The 17541-nt window shown below is 39.1% G+C and overlaps 1 protein-coding gene, 1 long non-coding RNA gene and 1 pseudogene across 7 annotated transcripts in view; 1 reads left to right on the plus strand and 2 right to left on the minus strand.

Annotated features, from left to right (window-relative positions):
- LOC109950644 overlaps positions 1–1722 on the minus strand; it is an 8297-nt gene extending 6575 nt beyond the window's left edge. The window contains exon 1 of one of the 6 annotated variants that reach the window (XR_002272897.1): positions 463–1722. This is a non-coding gene — a long non-coding RNA (uncharacterized LOC109950644). The remainder of the gene's footprint in view (positions 1–462) is intronic. The other 5 variants (XR_002272899.1, XR_002272894.1, XR_002272895.1 and 2 more) reach the window with 5 other exon arrangements.
- On the plus strand, positions 11932–16258 carry LOC18766239 (putative disease resistance protein RGA1). The gene is made up of 2 exons (XM_020553618.1): positions 11932–15905; positions 16168–16258. The coding sequence occupies exon 1, from the start codon at positions 12153–12155 to the stop codon at positions 15861–15863; it is 3711 nt and encodes a 1236-aa protein (XP_020409207.1). The 5' UTR covers positions 11932–12152; the 3' UTR covers positions 15864–15905; positions 16168–16258.
- On the minus strand, positions 16028–17451 carry LOC109946272 (annotated as a pseudogene).

Genomic DNA, 17541 nt, shown 5'->3' on the forward strand with positions numbered 1-17541 from the left:
TTTTTCTAGAGGTCCATCGTAGCAGTTTCTTTTCTTTTCTTTTTTTCTTTTATAGCGTGTAAATTGCTAAGATGGACGTCTAGAAAGATATGGGCGATAAAGGAAAACTTTTAAAACGACGATTTATCACACGCGCTCGATTAAAATATGAAACTGTTGAAATTGACATCTATATAAATACAATTGCAAAAAAATATTTATGAAACATTACAAGTCGCGTGTAGCGCGCATGATTAAAAAAAAGCCTCTCAAACGTGCAGAAGCGCGTACAGGGAGGCTAGTATTATATAATTTTGTATATTATCCATGTACATTTCTTCTATATCTTTCCCGCCACCCTCTCTTTTCACCATTCCTTCCCTCATTTCTCCCTTTTCTTCAACAGAAATCAAAACTGAAAACTAAAAGAGGCGTGCAGTTTTTGAAACAATGATGATGAGGGCACGGTGTTCTGCGAATTACCTGAAAGAGGCTGAGGTTGAGGCAAGCCAACTAGGCAAGTAAATCGAGCAGGTGTACGACCTTCAGTGGGTGCTGATAAGTGATGGTATGGGAAACCAAATGACAATGCTATTGCTGCAGTGCATTATGGTTTCAGCTAGCTCCAATCAAAGTTGACGCTATTCTTGGTGGGTGTTCTTCACTGACGCTCTACATGTTCCTCTTTTGTCATTCAATAAAAAGAGAACTGTGTTATATTGAATTACTACATTGTCTAAGGAACTGGAGGGGCTCTGATTTCCAGAAAAGAAAAAAGAAAAAAGAAGGAAAGATATGATAAAATGAAAGATACATTCAAGCTACCATCGATAGTGATTCATCTTCAAGGGTCTCATCAACCAAATTGAAGTTTTTCACTTGTTCAAATCCATTCCATTTCCAAATCCAACCATTCTCATTATCTCAGTCTCAGGCTTGTTTTGTTTTTCTTTGGTTTGTTGCTGCTAGAAATGGAAGCAGCAAACATAGTTTTTAAAGAGAATACTACACCGGCAAATCCCATCCAATCTGTCAGTCCCATGAAATCAGCTGATCCCATTACATCAGCCTTAGAAGCCTCCTAACCACAAGCATGGCATTCATCAGCCAGAATGATTAATTGTCAATTCCTCTGTAATATATGTAATTGATTGGACTTACCTTATATCGCTAAGTTTCTGTAAATAGACTTGAGAAAGTCTAACCCATGTACCAATATTTATACTTCATATAATACAGAGAACGAATCATCTTGATTGTGGCAATTGTTCTTAATCTCTCTGTTCTCATCCCTCTCTCTTCCTCTTGAGTTCATTCTCTTATATTGAGTTCATTCTCTTATATGGTATCAGAGCTCTTCGGAGCTAACCCTCAAAATATTGATCCTATCCAAACCAATGTCCAACACACCTAAATTGGAGAATCAAGCAATATTGATATGTCAAAACTGGTTTCTGAAATGTCAAAACTTTCCTCACCTCCATTCTCATCCCATTGTCTGCCCACCTCTTTCAATATCTCATCGTTGTTCCCAGTTCTTATGGATCATACCAACTACTTGAGTTGGAAATCCCAATTTGAAGATGTATTGGAGACATGGCCTTGCAGCAGTCGTCAAGAACAACATAGACCCACCCGAAGTGCAAGAAGATGGATCTGTGCACCCATAGTTAGCCAAGGATAAACTGGTCATGAGTTGGATCAAAGCGACTTCCTCATCTTCCATCAAGACACTTCTCGTCCCTTGTACCACTGCTCATCAAGCCTGGACCATGCTGGCCAAATGCCTCTCACCTCTTGCTAGTACCCGTGTACGGGTTCTTCAAGACCAAATTCGCACTCTCAGAAAGGACAACAACACAACAGTGACTGATTATCTCAATTATGCCAAATCACTCTTCGATTCCTTCACACAAGCTGGTGCAACAATGGATGACGATGAACTCATCAGTTATGTTCTGGATGGACTTGGTCTTGAATACAAAGAGTTAGCCACAACACTTCACTTGCATCCCGATATTGATTTCGATTGATTCTATGATCTAGCTCTAAGAGAAGAGCATCTACAGAAATGGATGTCTCTTACCGTGGCTTCAGGAGTTGCTATGGCTGCTGACCGTGCATCCAAAGAGTGCACCTTCAATTCAAACATGCCCAGTCACAATCACAATCCTCATCACGGATCTGGAAGAGGACGCGGTCGTGGCAGGGATTGGAATCAAGGGCGTGGATCAAGGAGAACAAAACATTGGGAGCTAACTCAAGGGGCTTGGTTTCCAGATCGTCACTCTCAACCTCGCGATCAACAATCTGGTGCTGTCACTTCTTCTCCTACGACTCTCTCTAATGGACGCCCTCCTCTTCTTCCAACACCACAAGGCAATTCCTCAAATACCCAGCGAACTGAAGTAATTTGTTTTCGGTGCGATAAGCAAAGCCACAGAGCCTGGTTTTGCCCTAACCGTAAGCCCCATGCATATATGGCAAAAAATTTGACAAACTTTTCTCTTCCTACTGCTGATGTGGCAAACCTCAATGGGTGTTTTGATTCAGGTGCTACTCACCACATGACAGCCAACACCACCTCTCTCCCTAATGCTCATCCTTACACAGGTACAGATAAAATTATTGTCAGGAATGACAATTAGTTAGCAACAACACATATTGGCAATACAAAGTTGACTGGGTTGCATAAATCATTAAACCTTAATGAAGTCCTGTGTGTGCCTGCGATCTACAAACACTTGATCTCTATTCGTCGTTTCTGCTATGATAATGATTGTTTCTTTGAGTTGGATGCTAATAGTTTTCATGTGAAGGACAACAAGATGGGGATGGTACTCCTTACTGGCAGTAGTTCTAATGGCCTTTATCATATTCAAACAGCCCCTCATATTGTTCGTCAACTTGCTTGTTATGGAAAGCATACAACATAGGACGTGTGGCATGCCTGACTTGGACTCTCATCTCATTCAGTTTTTACTACATTGTTGAATAAGTACCACTTACCACTTGATGGTACAATTGTCTCCAATAAAAATTGTCATGTCTGCCCATTAGGAAAATCGTGTCGATTGCCTTTTGAATATAGACATTCTTATGCTCAATTATCATTAGCACTATTACATCTTGACTTATGGGGCCCTGCACCAATTTCCTCAAATTTTGGTTACCGTTATTATTTATCCATTGTCGATGATAATACTCGGTTCACTTGGTTATATCCATTGGCTAAGAAATCAGAAGTTCTTACTACATTTATTCAGTTCAAAAAGATGGCGGAAAATCGTTTTAGCTCTAGCATCAAACAACTACAGATTGATGGTGGCGGTGAATTTACTTAGCAAATTATTATTGACATTTTTAAGTGATCACGGAATATCACATCAAATCTCGTGTCCATACACTCCCCAACAAAATGGAGGGGTGGAAAGGAAACATCAGCATATTGTTGCAATGGGACTTTGTTTGTTGGCCTAAGGTTGAAGCCTTCTCTACTGCGGTTTTTCTGATTAATCGCCTACCAACTCCTCAACTTGACCACATGTCTCCTTATGAGAAATTACTTCAACGTACACCAGATTGTACATTTCTCAAGAGTTTTGGTTGTGCCTGCTTCCTTCATATGGTGCCATACAACATGCATAAATTATATTTAAAATTTTTTCCATGTGCATTTATTGTCTATGATGATCATTATAAAGGCTATCGTTGTCTCGATCCTATTTTAGGTCGCATTTATATATCCTTGAATGTGATTTTTTATGAGACAAGCTTCTCCAACCAACAATCTCATATTACACATGCCGGCCAGTTCACACCTGCCGCTTAATTTGATATTAGGCACAGCCTGTACTCTCCACAAATCAACACTTCTACAAGTCCAACCCAATCTGCCCCCATTATTCTTGACTCTCTATCAGTCAACCCCTTCGTCAACCCACCTTAATCTGATCCCACACAATCTGACCCAACACAACTTTTCTCCCCTGCTCCAATAGACACCGTTCTTTCATCGTTCTCTCACTCCCAAAACCCCTTGCTGTCGCCTCTGTCTCCCTCGCTGCCATTAGTCCTACGACCTGAGCATCCATCACGGATACCACAAACCCATCACCCGAGTCGACACCCCCATCTTCATCTGTCCACTCCTTCTTCTTCCCCTCTTGACCCATCTCTCTTTCCTAATTCTCTAGATACACCAAACCCTCCCCAAAATTTTAAGAGCCTCAAGCCCATCATCCCTTTTGGTCCTACCCCAAAACCCATGTACTCTCCAACCCATATGCACTCATTACCCCATGCTCTCTCTGCTGCCTACTCTGATCCCATGTCTTTCGAACTAACAAGTTTCACCCAGGCTTCCAAATACAGTCACTAGCAAGCTGCCATGAAAGATGAATATGATGCCCTCCTGAGGAATCAAACATGGTCTTTGGTTCCAGCAGCCTCTCGAATGAATATTGTGGGATGCAAGTGGGTTTTCAAAGTTAAACGGAAAGCCGATGGCTCTGTTGACCGCTACAAGGCTCGCCTTGTTGCCAAGGGATTCAATCAATAAGAAGGATTTTATTACGAAGAAACATTTAGCCCAGTCGTTAAACCGGCCACCATTCGCACTATCTTGTCTCTAGCTATGTTTTATAACTGGTCTCTTCAACAGCTTGATGTTCGAAATGCCTTTTTGAATGGGTACTTGCAAGAAGAGGTGTATATGAAACAACGTCCTGGTTTTCATGGTTCCTCGCGTCCTCAAGATGTATGTCAGCTCTATAAGGCTCTCTATGGCTTTAAGCAGGCTTCCCGAGCTTGGTTCCAACGCCTCAGTGCCTTTCTTCTTGCTCAGGGATTTGTTCACAGTCACTCTAATGCATCACTCTTTATTCATCGCTCCTCTTCCTGCACAGTTTATGTTCTTGTATATGTGCGTGACATCATTGTCATCAGGTCTGAACCACAAAGTGTCCACCGATTTCTTGATCAATTGTGCTCCACCTTTGACAGTCGCTGAATGGGTGAGGCCAATTTTTTCCTTGGCATGGAAATTACTCGGTTTCCCGATCATTTATTTCTCTCTCAAACTAGATATGCAGTTGATTTATTGAAATGGTTTAATATGACTAAATGCAAACCGTGTCCTACACCGTTGCCTTTTGACACTCGATTGTCCTGTATGGATGGTGATCCCTTATCTGATCCCTCTACCTATCGGAGTATGGTGGGTAGCCTATAATATCTTACTCTATCACGACCTGATATTTCTTTTGCTGTTAATCAGGTGTGTTAGTTCATACACAACCCTCGTTCTTCTCATCTTCAGGTTGTCAAGCGCATTTTTTGGTATATCAAAGGTACAGTTGAGCAAGGTATTTTGTTTCGCCAGTCCAATGACTTTACTTTACGCAGTTTCTCTTATGCTGATTGGGTTGATTCTGTTGATGATAGACAGTCTACGACTGGTGCTTGTATTTTTTTGGGACCTAATCTTCTCACATGGACTACCAAGAAACAGTCTACCGTTTCTCGTTCTAGCACTGAAACTGAATATCATGCTCTTGCCCATACTGCTGTTGAAATTCGTTGGTTTGGTTTCTTGTTTCATGAACTTGGTATTCCTCTTTGTTCTGCCTCTTGTGTCTATGTTGATAATCTCTCTGCCATCTATATGGCTGCCAATCCTATTTTCCATGCTCACACCCGTCATATCGAGATCGACTATCATTTTGTTCGCGAACTCATTGCTCGCAAAGCTCTTCATTCCTTCTATGTTCCCTCCTCTCATCAGATTGCTGACTTATTCACCAAAGGCCTTAGTTGCGAGTGTTTTCTCTTCTTAAATCCAAGCTCAATCTTCGCGTTGCTCCATTAAGCTTGAGGGGGGTAAAGAGAATACTACACCGGCGGATCCCATCCAATCTGTCAGTCCCATGAAATCAGCTGATCCCATTACATCAGCCTTAGAAGCCTTCTAACCACAAGCACGACATTCATCACCCAAAATGATTAATTGTCAATTCCTTTGTAATACATGTAATTGATTGGACTTACCTTATATCGCTAAGTTTCTGTAAATAGACTTGAGAAAGTCTAATCCATGTACCAATATTTATACTGCAGACAATACAAGAACGAATCATCTTGATTGTAGCAATTGTTCTGAATCTCTATGTTCTCATCCCTCTCTCTTCCTTTTGAGTTCATTCTCTTATAGTTTTATCTCCTCTTTTGCAAGTGATCTTTGACAGATTAGCATCCCCAACCCTACAAAAGTTTTCTGATATCTGGGGTGTCAAGGACAACCACCACAGCCTACAACGTGACTTAATGAGGGTTCAAGCTATTCTTTAAGATGCAGAGGAGCAACAATTAACAAACAAATCTATCAGGCTGTGGTTGTCAAATCTCAATAATGCTGCTTCTGATGCTGAGGAACTTCTGGACTCGTTTATCACTCAAGACACTATAAAAAGGCTATGATGTTGAGGACCTTATGTCAGTCATGAAGAGTGCTTATAAAGCTTTCACTAGTATCAGTTTTCAAATTACAAAAGGCACTCCACATGCTGAAAGAATTAGAAAGACACTCCACATGCTAGAAATGACAGTACATGACGGGCTCTTGGAATTTAATTTTAGAGAGCCTAGTATAGTAGATCGACGATCTACCATAAGGGAGACTGGCTCTTGTGTCCTCGACTCAAAGATATATGGAAGAGATGATGACAAAGAGAAGTTAGTCAAACTGTTAATATCTTTGAAATCTTCCCAGGATGGATATCCAACATGTATTCTAATAATTGGTGTTGAAGGAATTGGCAAGACCACTCTTACTTTGTTGGCATATAATGATGAGAGGGTAGTTCAACACTTCGACTCTAGAATATGGATTTTTGTTTATGAGGATTTCAATGTCAAGAAGATTATGAAATAAGCAATTGAGCGTGCAACAGAGGATGAATGCAAGTTGTCAGAGATTGAACTACTTCAATCTCGGCTTTTGAAATTGCTACAGAAGAAAAGATACCTGATTGTATTAGATGATGTTTGGACTGAAGACCAGGATGATTGGGATAATCTAAGACCTTTGTGTTTACCAGTTTTGATGTAGTTCCTGTGGTGGTAGGGTAAAGTTTCCCATTGACCCAAAAAGAACTGTCTACTATACAACTTAAACAAAAGAGAACCGTCAAGTCTGGAAGAACATTAGAACATTGAGCCTCGATTTTTGCTTGGATTGTTGTCTGTGACTCAGGCTGTAATGGATATATTTGTGCTGGAATCGCACGTCAGCACCTTCAACTAATGAGGATCAGTTGGAAATCGATACCAATGTTGAGATTGGTAGAGCTTTGATCAAATTTAGCCCTGGAGAGGCTTGTCGAGTGGGCAGAGCTCAGATCTCTCTGGTCTGGACTGGATTGGAAGTGGTCGGATTGGCGAATGATGGCTTGGAATTGCACTTCAGTACCTGTTCTGCTTAACTGTGGATCACCTAAGAGCTATTCTGGTGATTTTGAGACATCAAGGCATCTTTGTAAATTTGTTGAGGTTTTCATATTATGAAAAACCTTGAACTTCACTTGATTCACCTGCTCTGAACCAAATTTGTAAAGAGAGAAAATTTCGTTTCCTTTGTGAACTGCTTCATTGAACTGAACTGAAGTCAGAAGTCTAAGTTCTGCCTGTTTTGTTAGAAGCTGGATGGGTTTTTCAAAATGAATGGCTTGATTGCTTCAGGGTGTGAAAACTTTTGGAATTGTGTGGTCTTTGTTTGATTTTTGTCAGTGTCACTGAGAGTTTTTGTTTTGATTGGATTTTTTGTTGTCCTTGATCCAGTTCACATCTTCCTATATTTATAGGAAATCTGCATGAGTGATTATTCCTTAATATATGGAGAACACTTGTTGAGAGATTTCTCTGCTTTAGCGCAAAAAAATGTAGTAGTTAATCTGACAAGAAAAGCCCCACATCAAGAGTCAGTTTTCATGATGATCAGTTTTGACTTTCTGACAACCAACTCTCTTATTTCTTGTTTGTCTCTTGTAAACCAAGTCGACACCTTCACGAGTATGGGAAGGAAACTTGGCCCTATTTTCTGGCATTTAATGGTTATGGGGAATGGTTTCCGATTTCACCTTTCTACCAACTCCCCTGCATGTCCTCTGCCCCTTTATCCTGTTGACATTTTGTCTTTGGGATCACGTGAGTATTATGGAGAGAAAATCCTCCAACTTATTTGCTCATCTGATCTTTGAATTAGTAATCAACGGTGATGATCAAACCTTGATTCCTTGGAATAAATCTAGAAGTTGGGAGCAAATTAAACCAATTAAATCTGGCTTTTCCGGATTAAATTACCATTAATGGTAATTAACCTTTAACCTGTGAAAATTTATTTTGCAATTGGTTCAAAATGATCTGGGCTTCTAAAACATCTTGGGCTAACTTCCAATTTTGGTAAAACAAAGCCCAAACCCATGTCGTTGATATGAGCTAGTACCCAGATGGGCTAGCGCATGGAAATTAGGCCCAAGCAATGCCCCCTAAGTCTGAATCGTTTTGAAACGGTTTAAGACTTAATGATCGGCCCCCTAATGATGCGTGCCATTTTGTTTCGTTGCTCTAGACCACGTCTACCTATTAATTCGGACTTCGTGGGGAAGCTGGCATTTAACGGCTAGTTAATCATGGGCAACCTCTCTTCTTCCTCAATCTTCTTTCTTTCTCCCACCCCTTAGATATACCTCAAACGACACACAAACACCCCAAATACCACTGTATTTATGATGCATATGTAATGCGGTGCAAACATCATTTATTTGGGCGGAATAATAATATAAATAATAACAATAATATTTCAAGCTTCATCACATGAATAATAATATTCATCCAACGTCAAAAATAATATCCATGGAGAAACATCAAATAATATTCACCGAGCAAAGAAACAATAATATTCATATTTATAATATTATATATAAGCACCAAGATTAAAGTAACATAGCCCTATCATCGAGAAATCAGGAAACCCTACCTCATGTCCAGCTAGCTTAACCTTGTGCGGTTCATCCTCGAAAGTACGCAGAGTAGAACACCTAATTAAGATAATTTATTGACTAAAAATTCACTGGAAAAAAAGAAACACATTTGAGTATCCTACTGGCACACGTAGACCTAAAGTCCCATAATACACTTGACAAGTTGTTCGACCCGATCGTTACTCCCTTAACCTCACGTCCAAGCAAGCATAGAACCAAGCGTCAAGGAAAAACCAATCTATTCCTCTCCTATAATATTTCTACTCTATGGGATGTTTAAAATTAGGTGGTTCGGCTCTAGAGTCATAAAGAAAATTTAAAACATCAATTTAAAACAAAAACTTTAGTTTTGTTCTAAACATTTAGGTTGGAACACGTTAACTTTGAAAATTCACTAAATATTGAGTTTAAATCAAAATAATGTAAAAAATTTCAGATCACAACTAGACATAGAAAAATTAAAATTTTCAAAATTTGATGGAAATTAGGGTTAAGGAATCATGTCAAGATAGAAACCAAAACAGACTAGGCTGCAGAATGTTCTTTTTTCAGGTTTGTACACTTTATTTTGAAAACTCACCAAAATTTCAATTTACAACCAAACTAGATAAAACTTTCCAGATTTGAAGAAAATACGTGAAAGTAAAACATGCTTAAATTTCATGAAAATCCAAGTTCATGAAGTTTTCAAACACGTATTCAAAACAGGGCATGCGGTAGAATCAGAACAATTCCAATCTCTAATTTGAAATTTCACAAACAAAACTCAATTTAATCTAGAACTTGACAGAAGCATACTTTGAAAGAGATATATGTCATTGAGGCATTCTAACTAATACTTGATTTACAACTAGTAATCAAAGAGACAATAAGAAGATGAGCTTCATACCTTCAAAGAATCATTTACTTGAGATGATAGTGGCTAATTTGATCAATTGAATGACAAGTAACAAGCCATTTGTAAGAAAGTACACATCTATAACAAGAAATTCAATATAATCAATGAACAAGTCTTGTTCATACGAATTTTCAGAGAGTTGTAATGTTTGTGTTTTGCTGACCGTTGGATATGTTATAAAGAGGAGAATTTGGAGTAACTATCATGAAGAAACCATAGTGTTCCACTCTAAATGTTCCCAAGGTGGCTATAGAAGTCCAGTCAACCTAAAATTTTGATATATTATAATAGACAGCATTTGAAACAATTTTGATGAAGGAACCAAAGTCATTTGAGTACATGAAATCACAGGAACACATTGAAACCAAGCATACTACTGTGAAATCAGGAAATTGTAAACTTACTGTGATCATACCAACTTTTTGGAGCCTGTAATCGGATTGAGGTGAAAATGGAGCATGTTATAGGAATCACGTAAATGAACAACTTATATGAAGGAAGTTTTCTCATTTGAGTTTTCGATATTTGAGTTCTCGGATGCTGCAAGGAAGTGATGAATTTTGGATTTTGAAGAGGAACAAAAGAAGAATGAGGATGAAAATATTGTGAATGAGGAAGAGAGTGATGATACAATGAATGATGAGGAAGAGAAGAAATTCATGATTGAAGAGTCTTAGGCTAGGTGAGTCATCAATTTAGAAGAGAGTGATGATACAATGAATTTGGAGGGGGGGGGGGGGGGGGGGGGGGGGGAGAAGAGAATAAATTCATGATTGAAGAATCTTAGGTTAAGTGAGTCATCAATTTAGAATAGGTGACTCATCCTTTCATAAATGGTGGATTTGATAGCTTGAGGCAAGGGGGGGAAGAATGGGAGGAGGGTGGTTTGATGCCCTCCACATTTCAGATTTTTTTTTATTTTTTTCCTACAAGGGTATTTTGGTAATCTTTCACACATAGGGGTATTTTGGTCATTTTGTCCAACTTGAAATTAAACACACTTAATTTAATAATCTTCATCCAAAATCACTTGATAAAATACCTATAATCATTCTCCACCATAATATTTTTTTTCACTGAAATATGAAAATCCACTTCGAATTTTTCGAGGTATTACACTTGACAACATGAATAGAATGAGAAATCTAGAATACCAACATATGTGGTGTATGATGAAAATTTTATTTCTTATAAACAGATGATGTGGATCATTTGAGTTTGGTACTTTGAATTTGGCGCGAATGACTTTAAAGTGTCTCTCCTCCCTCGTAATTCAAGTCATTGTTGTTTAGCTTTATATAAACCAGAATTCAATGTTTTTTGACAAAAAGAAAACAAGCAAGAACTCAACGTTCTTTTCTTACTGAAGAAATGTTGCTTAAAGGGAGAGATACATATATATCTCCTGTACTAAATCTCTACTTTTTGAAACAGATCAAAAACACAACTATAAACTCAACAAAAATTCAACTGTTGAGTTTTGTTTCAATAAGTTTGAATGAATGAGAAAAAAGATAGGAAAAGAAAAGGAGATGATTGTGCTCAAGAAAAGTAAGGTGAAAAACATACGAGCATTAAGTAAATACACCAGATGCATTAGAATACTTTAATTCCAGACCCTAGGCTTTATTTTCTACTTGTTTGGCCCTAGCCTATTACATATCTGTGTCACTCGTTCTTTTTTCAAGAACATCACTCATGGCTTAGGATTTCTAGTGGCCCTGCATTTGGACCTTTGTGCTTGTCAATGTATAGTTGGGTGGAAAGTTTTCAAAGAGGGGCCGTGCTAATACTAATTTGGATTAGAAAACTAGAGGTGTAAGATCTTGATATTCAACCTACCATAGATGGTGGATCATCTTCAACGGTTATAATCTTATGAGGAGAGAGAAAAATAACCACATAACCCTTAGTTGAGAAAATTCAGAAGTAAATAAAATATATCAAAGCGACATTCGTGTTGATAATGTGTTGTGAAATAGACAAAATAATGAGAGTAAACTCTATATTTCTCTATCTTCATTTCTAGGTTAATGCTTCAGATTTGAATGGGATACCACAACCTTACAACATGCATCCCTTTAGATAGGGAGGTTACAAAACATAGCATTTAATGGTATGTTGACAAAAATAATACGTCGTAATCAATGATGAAGGTGGAAAAATGTCTTCCTTTCTTTGGTGAAGGGTAGTGGGGAAATTTCTGCTGAAAAAGAGGATAGAAGTGATGTAATTGGATGCAAGTTTTTCAAAGAGGGGCCATAGTGATTAGGATGATAGACCTTGACTTTGAGTGTGAATCACATATGTTCTTGCTTTTGAACATCAATCAAATTGAAAATCTCCACTTGTTCAGATCCATTCCATTTCCATATCCAAATATTCTCACCATTTTTGCCACCATCTCAGCCTTGCCGCAGCTAGAAATGGAAGCAGCAAGCATAGTTTTATCCCCTGCTTTGCAAGTGATCTTTGACAGATTGGCCTCCCCAGCCTTAGAAGCACTTGCTGATATCTGGGGTGTCGAGGACATCCGCAACGGCCTACAAGATTCCTTAATAAGGGTTCAAGCTATTCTTCAAGCTGCAGAGGATCAACAATTAACCAACAAATATGTTAGGCTTTGGTTGTCAAACCTCAAGAATGCTGCTTCTGATGCTGAGGACCTTCTGGACAAATATGTGAGTTTGTTCCAATCATCCAAAACCATCAGGTTTGCTGACTTTTTAACTAAACCTTTCTATCTAAAAGCCTCTGATGCTGAAAAAATTAAAAAGACAATCCACAGATTAGAAAAGACGATAAATGAGGGACTCTCGACATTTAATTTTAGAGAGCCTAGCATAGGAGATCGACGATCTATCCAAAGGGAGACTGACTCTTGGGTCGACGACTCAAAGATATATGGAAGAGATTATGAGAAAGAGAAGTTAGTCAAACTGTTATTGTCTTCGGAAACTTCCCAGGATGGATATGCAACTTGTATTCCAATAATTGGTATTGGAGGAATTGGCAAGACAACTCTTACTCAGTTGGCATATAACGATGAGAGGGTACTCCAACACTTTGACTCTAGAATATGGATTTTTGTTTCTGAGGATTTCAATGTCAAGAAGATTATGAAGGCAGCCATTGAGTGTGCAACAGAGGATGAATGCAAGTTGTCAGAGATTGAACTACTTCAGTCTCGGCTTTCAAAATTGCTACAGAAGAAAAGATGCCTGATTGTGTTAGATGATGTTTGGACGGAAGACCAGGATGATTGGGACAAACTAAGAGCTTTGTTTAGAAGGGGTCTTGATGGATGCAAAATCATTGTCACCACCCGCAGTCAAAAAATTCCATTCATGATGGACTTCCCAAATTCACCATTTTATTTAAATGGTTTGGAGGATGATGATTGCTGGTCTTTGTTCAAGCACCGGGCATTTCGATGCGGCGAAGAAGAGAAGTATCCAAATCTTACACAGATTGGAAAGGAGATTATCAAAAAAGTTGGAGGCGTGCCGTTAGCTGCAAAAAGTTTGGGAAGCTCAATGCGCTTGAAAAGAGAAGAAAAACAGTGGTTATTTATGCGAGATTGTGAACTCTGGGATTCAGATGAAAGCCAACATAAAGTTTTCCCTACCCTGATGTTGAGTCTACCCCCACATCTTAGACAATGCTTTGCATTCTTCTCATTATTTCCCAAAAATTATGAATTCAAGAAGCAGAAGTTGATTCATCTATGGATGGCAGAAGGCTTCATTCCAAAAGAAGGAAGCAAGCGGCCTGAAGACATTGGTGAGGAATACTTTTCCGAATTGTTGTGGATATCTTTCTTGCAAGAAGTACGGCTACATGACGGTGGAGAAACAATTGGATACAAGATGAATGATATCATTCATGATCTTGCACGATATGTTGCAGGAAAAGAATATGTGGTACTTGAACAGGGTCGGCCACAAAATTGGTCACCAGCAGAGATTCGCCACGCATCTGTTGTTTATAGATATGGTGCAAGAATTACAATTCCAGAAACTCTATATGAAGCAGAACATTTGCGAACTCTCTTTTTGATCGGAGATTCTGGTAGGTTAGAGAATCAAAATAAAATTTATTCAAGTTTTCAATACTTGCGAGTGCTAGATCTCAACAACTGTGATCTTGTTTGTCTACCGGATTCCTTGGGTGACTTGATATGTTTGAGGTATCTTGACTTGTCTTACACACTTTTCTTCCAGTTACCTGGAAGCATGAAGTATCTCTTATCTTTGCAGACCTTAAATCTAATTGGTTGCCATAATCTTATGGTTTTGCCTTCTTTGGGATTCAACCTAAGACATCTTAACTTAAGTGGATGTGTGCGTTTGACTGATATGTTTCTTAACATTAGACGTTTAGATAAACTTCAGACATTGCCACTTTTTGTTGTGCCGAAGTTGGCGCGGAATGTTGAGCTGCAAGGTTTAAATCTTTATGGAGAGTTGAATATTACTTGCTTGGAGAATATTCACAATGTTTCTTCATCAGAATCACCAGAACTGCACAAGAAGAAAAATCTTGAGTCATTGGGATTATACTGGGGTCTTATACCGCAATTTAGAGATTCATTCCCAAAACTACCTAATGCCCAACCTAAAGTAGGTGTCTCAGGATCACATACAGCACGACAATCTGAAGAAGTTATTAAAGGTCTGCAACCACACAAAAATCTGAAAAAGCTAGTTATAAATGGGTATCCTGGAATCAAATTTCCTGATTGGGCTCTCCCAAAACTTGTCGCTGCTAATTTCACCAACTGTGGAAGTTGTGAACATCTTCCAGCCCTTGGGAATCTTCAGCTACTTAAGACACTTTCTCTGCAAGGAATGCACCGCATGAAGAGCATTGGTATAGAGTTCTATGGTGACGGTATAGACATATGGTTTCCATCACTCGAAGAATTATCAATAAGTGATTTTGCAAACTTGGAAGAGTGGTCAAGTGCAAATGTTGGAAATGCATTCCCTAGATTGAAGAAATTAACTGTAAAGAGTTGCCCCAAGTTAGCACATATACCGTTACCTCAGTCCCTTCAACATTTGGAGCTACGGAATTGTAATCTTACGATGGTGCCCATAGCAGATTTAAGTTTGCTATCTGTTCTTATTCTTGACAAAATTCCAGACCTAATGTATCTCCCAGAAGGGCTCGTTGCATCAGCTAGTCTGTCTTCCTTGAAGATTTTGTCTTGCCCCAAGCTTCATTCAATGCCTTTGCATATGCAAAACCTTAGTTCTCTGAAATCATTGACCATTCGTGGGTGTGGAGAGCTGTCCTCTCTACCACAAAGTTTGCAGAACCTTAAAGCTCTGGAGTCACTGGAGATTAGTGGCTGTGGCAAGTTAACATCCCTGCCAGATGGTGGAATTGCAAGTTTGGCTTCATTTCGAACTTTGTCCATTGAAAACTGCAATGACCTGACTTCTCTGTCCTCGAGTTTGGAACAGCTCACATTGCTTGAGGACTTGACCATCATGGACTGTCCAAAACTTGGTTCTTTTCCAGCAGGTGTGCAACAACTCTCCTCCCTTCGAAGTTTGATGGTTCTGAACTGTCCTTGGTTTGATTCTCTGCCAGAAGGGTTGCAAAATGTCAAGACCCTGCACTGCTTGGAAATCAGTAGCTGCCCCAATCTAACAGCTTTGCCAGAATGGTTTGAGGATCTTGCTTCTCTTAGATCTTTGACCATATATGATTGTCCTAATTTGACACTACTGCCTCCGGGTTTCAAGCTTCTCACTAAACTCCAGCACCTCTCTATTCAAGAATGTCCTGAGCTTGAGGAAAGATGCAGACAAGGTAGCGGTGAGGATTGGTTGAAAATAGCCCATGTCCCGCATAAGTACATTGGACCGCCTCAGGTAAAGCGGTCTGGCGAAGCTAGCACATCGAGAAGCTCTTCTGTCCAAGCATCTTCTCAGTAGAAACTTCTATTTCATTGTCATCAACAAGCTATTATCGTTATGGTAAGTCATTCCTCTTGATGTTGTGGTGTCCTTTTTTATTTTCTCTTTATACGGGATTTATGTATTTCTATGTACAAGGCTGTTTTGAGAATCCTCTGATATGGTATTCTATGGATATCATATTAATTAAATTCCTGTGTTTTCGTCAGAGAATAAAAAAGCAAACTCAAGTCATTCGTGAACCAAACACAAAATTTTCTCTCCTTCCTCGTAATTCAAGTCTAGCTTCATATAAACCAAAATTCAATGTTTTTGACAATAGGGAAACAAGCAATTGCTTAAGTAACAGAGATTACTGGAAAAGGATACAGACGGGGCTTCAAGAATCCTCCAAGTCAAATGCACTGATAGAGACCGCAAAGACTCGGAAAGATGGAAGCGCAAGAGAATCACATGCCAAACGGAGATCAAGCACTTCAACATTGCACCTTACCGCATTAACAATCCAGGTGATCACCCGAAAATGATCATCAGAAAACTTGCTCGCTGGTTCAGATCCAAAGCAGCTCCAATTAATGCTGAAGACTTGCATCCTATGATCACCACGATAACACAAGTACCTATCCAAAGAGCTCATCAACTTCACTATCTTCTGGTTGGTTACTCCACGTGGTTTTCAACTTGAATAATCAAAACTCACGACCGGAACTGATAGATGAAATTGCCTGCATCTTTTCGACACGGCGCCCACTCGAGTGAGATCTTTGAAAGAGAGGAAGGAAAGAATCCGATGAGCAACTTCGTCTGGAAGATTGCTAAATCTGTATTGCATTTTCAGCACAATTAGCATCTTCAGCTACACAACTTGCAGATGCCCCTAACTTACGCTTGCGCACCATGACTAACAGAAACCTTGCAAAAAGAAAATACATACAGGTGGTGGTGGCTGAATCAGATTTCTTCTTCGGCAATGCCGTTGGCTTCTGAAGTTACAGGCACAAACCCAATACAGAAATAGGAGAAAATGGCAAGGTTTTGAAAGGCATGCCTTCGAACGCAAGTCGAGGGGAGTCAATCGTAAAACGCCTCAGGCTCACATCTGTTTAGAGGATGTTGTCGTGCTCAAAGTTGCAGAGGCGTAAGCGAAATTCCAAAAGCGTGCGCGAAATTGCAGAGGCGCGGCAGAGCAAAGAAGAAGACGCTGCTAAAATGTTCTGGCAAACCGATGACGTATTGTACAGTTGTTATGCTTAAAGAGTCGAGCAAAACGCTGGCGTTTCATCTCTCCAGTTTTTTTTTTTAATTTTGGGACAGAGTTTTTAAGTTCAAGAAAATAAAGCCAAACGGTGTCATTTCCTCCATTACGTCGCGCATTAAACTTTCAATTTAATGACGCCAGCATGATAAAATGTCAGCCTAATTGTCAAATTTTTCTTTGAATTATTTTTTCGATAAGTAAGAATTTAAAATATATATAAATGACTAATTTGAAACTCGCCATAAATGTGTCAGAAAAATGAGAAAAAAATATATATTAAAAAAAATTTTGTGACTCCTCTACATGATAAAAAAAGAACTAGTTGAGGTGTTTGATAGTTTTTTTTTTTAAAAAAAAAAAAAAATTGGAGTAGAGAGGGGTGGTGCGTTGCCGAAGTTGGCTTCACACCATCGATGTTGAGGTGGGGTTCTTTAATTT

Source organism: Prunus persica, chromosome G8 (genome assembly GCF_000346465.2).
Source record: "Prunus persica cultivar Lovell chromosome G8, Prunus_persica_NCBIv2, whole genome shotgun sequence".
Classification (NCBI taxonomy): Eukaryota; Viridiplantae; Streptophyta; class Magnoliopsida; order Rosales; family Rosaceae; genus Prunus; species Prunus persica.

What these genes read in the sequence shown, in the direction of transcription:
- LOC18766239 (XM_020553618.1), top strand. Translation starts at nt 12,153, where the DNA reads ATGCAAGTTTTTCAAAGAGGGGCCATAGTGATTAGGATGATAGACCTT.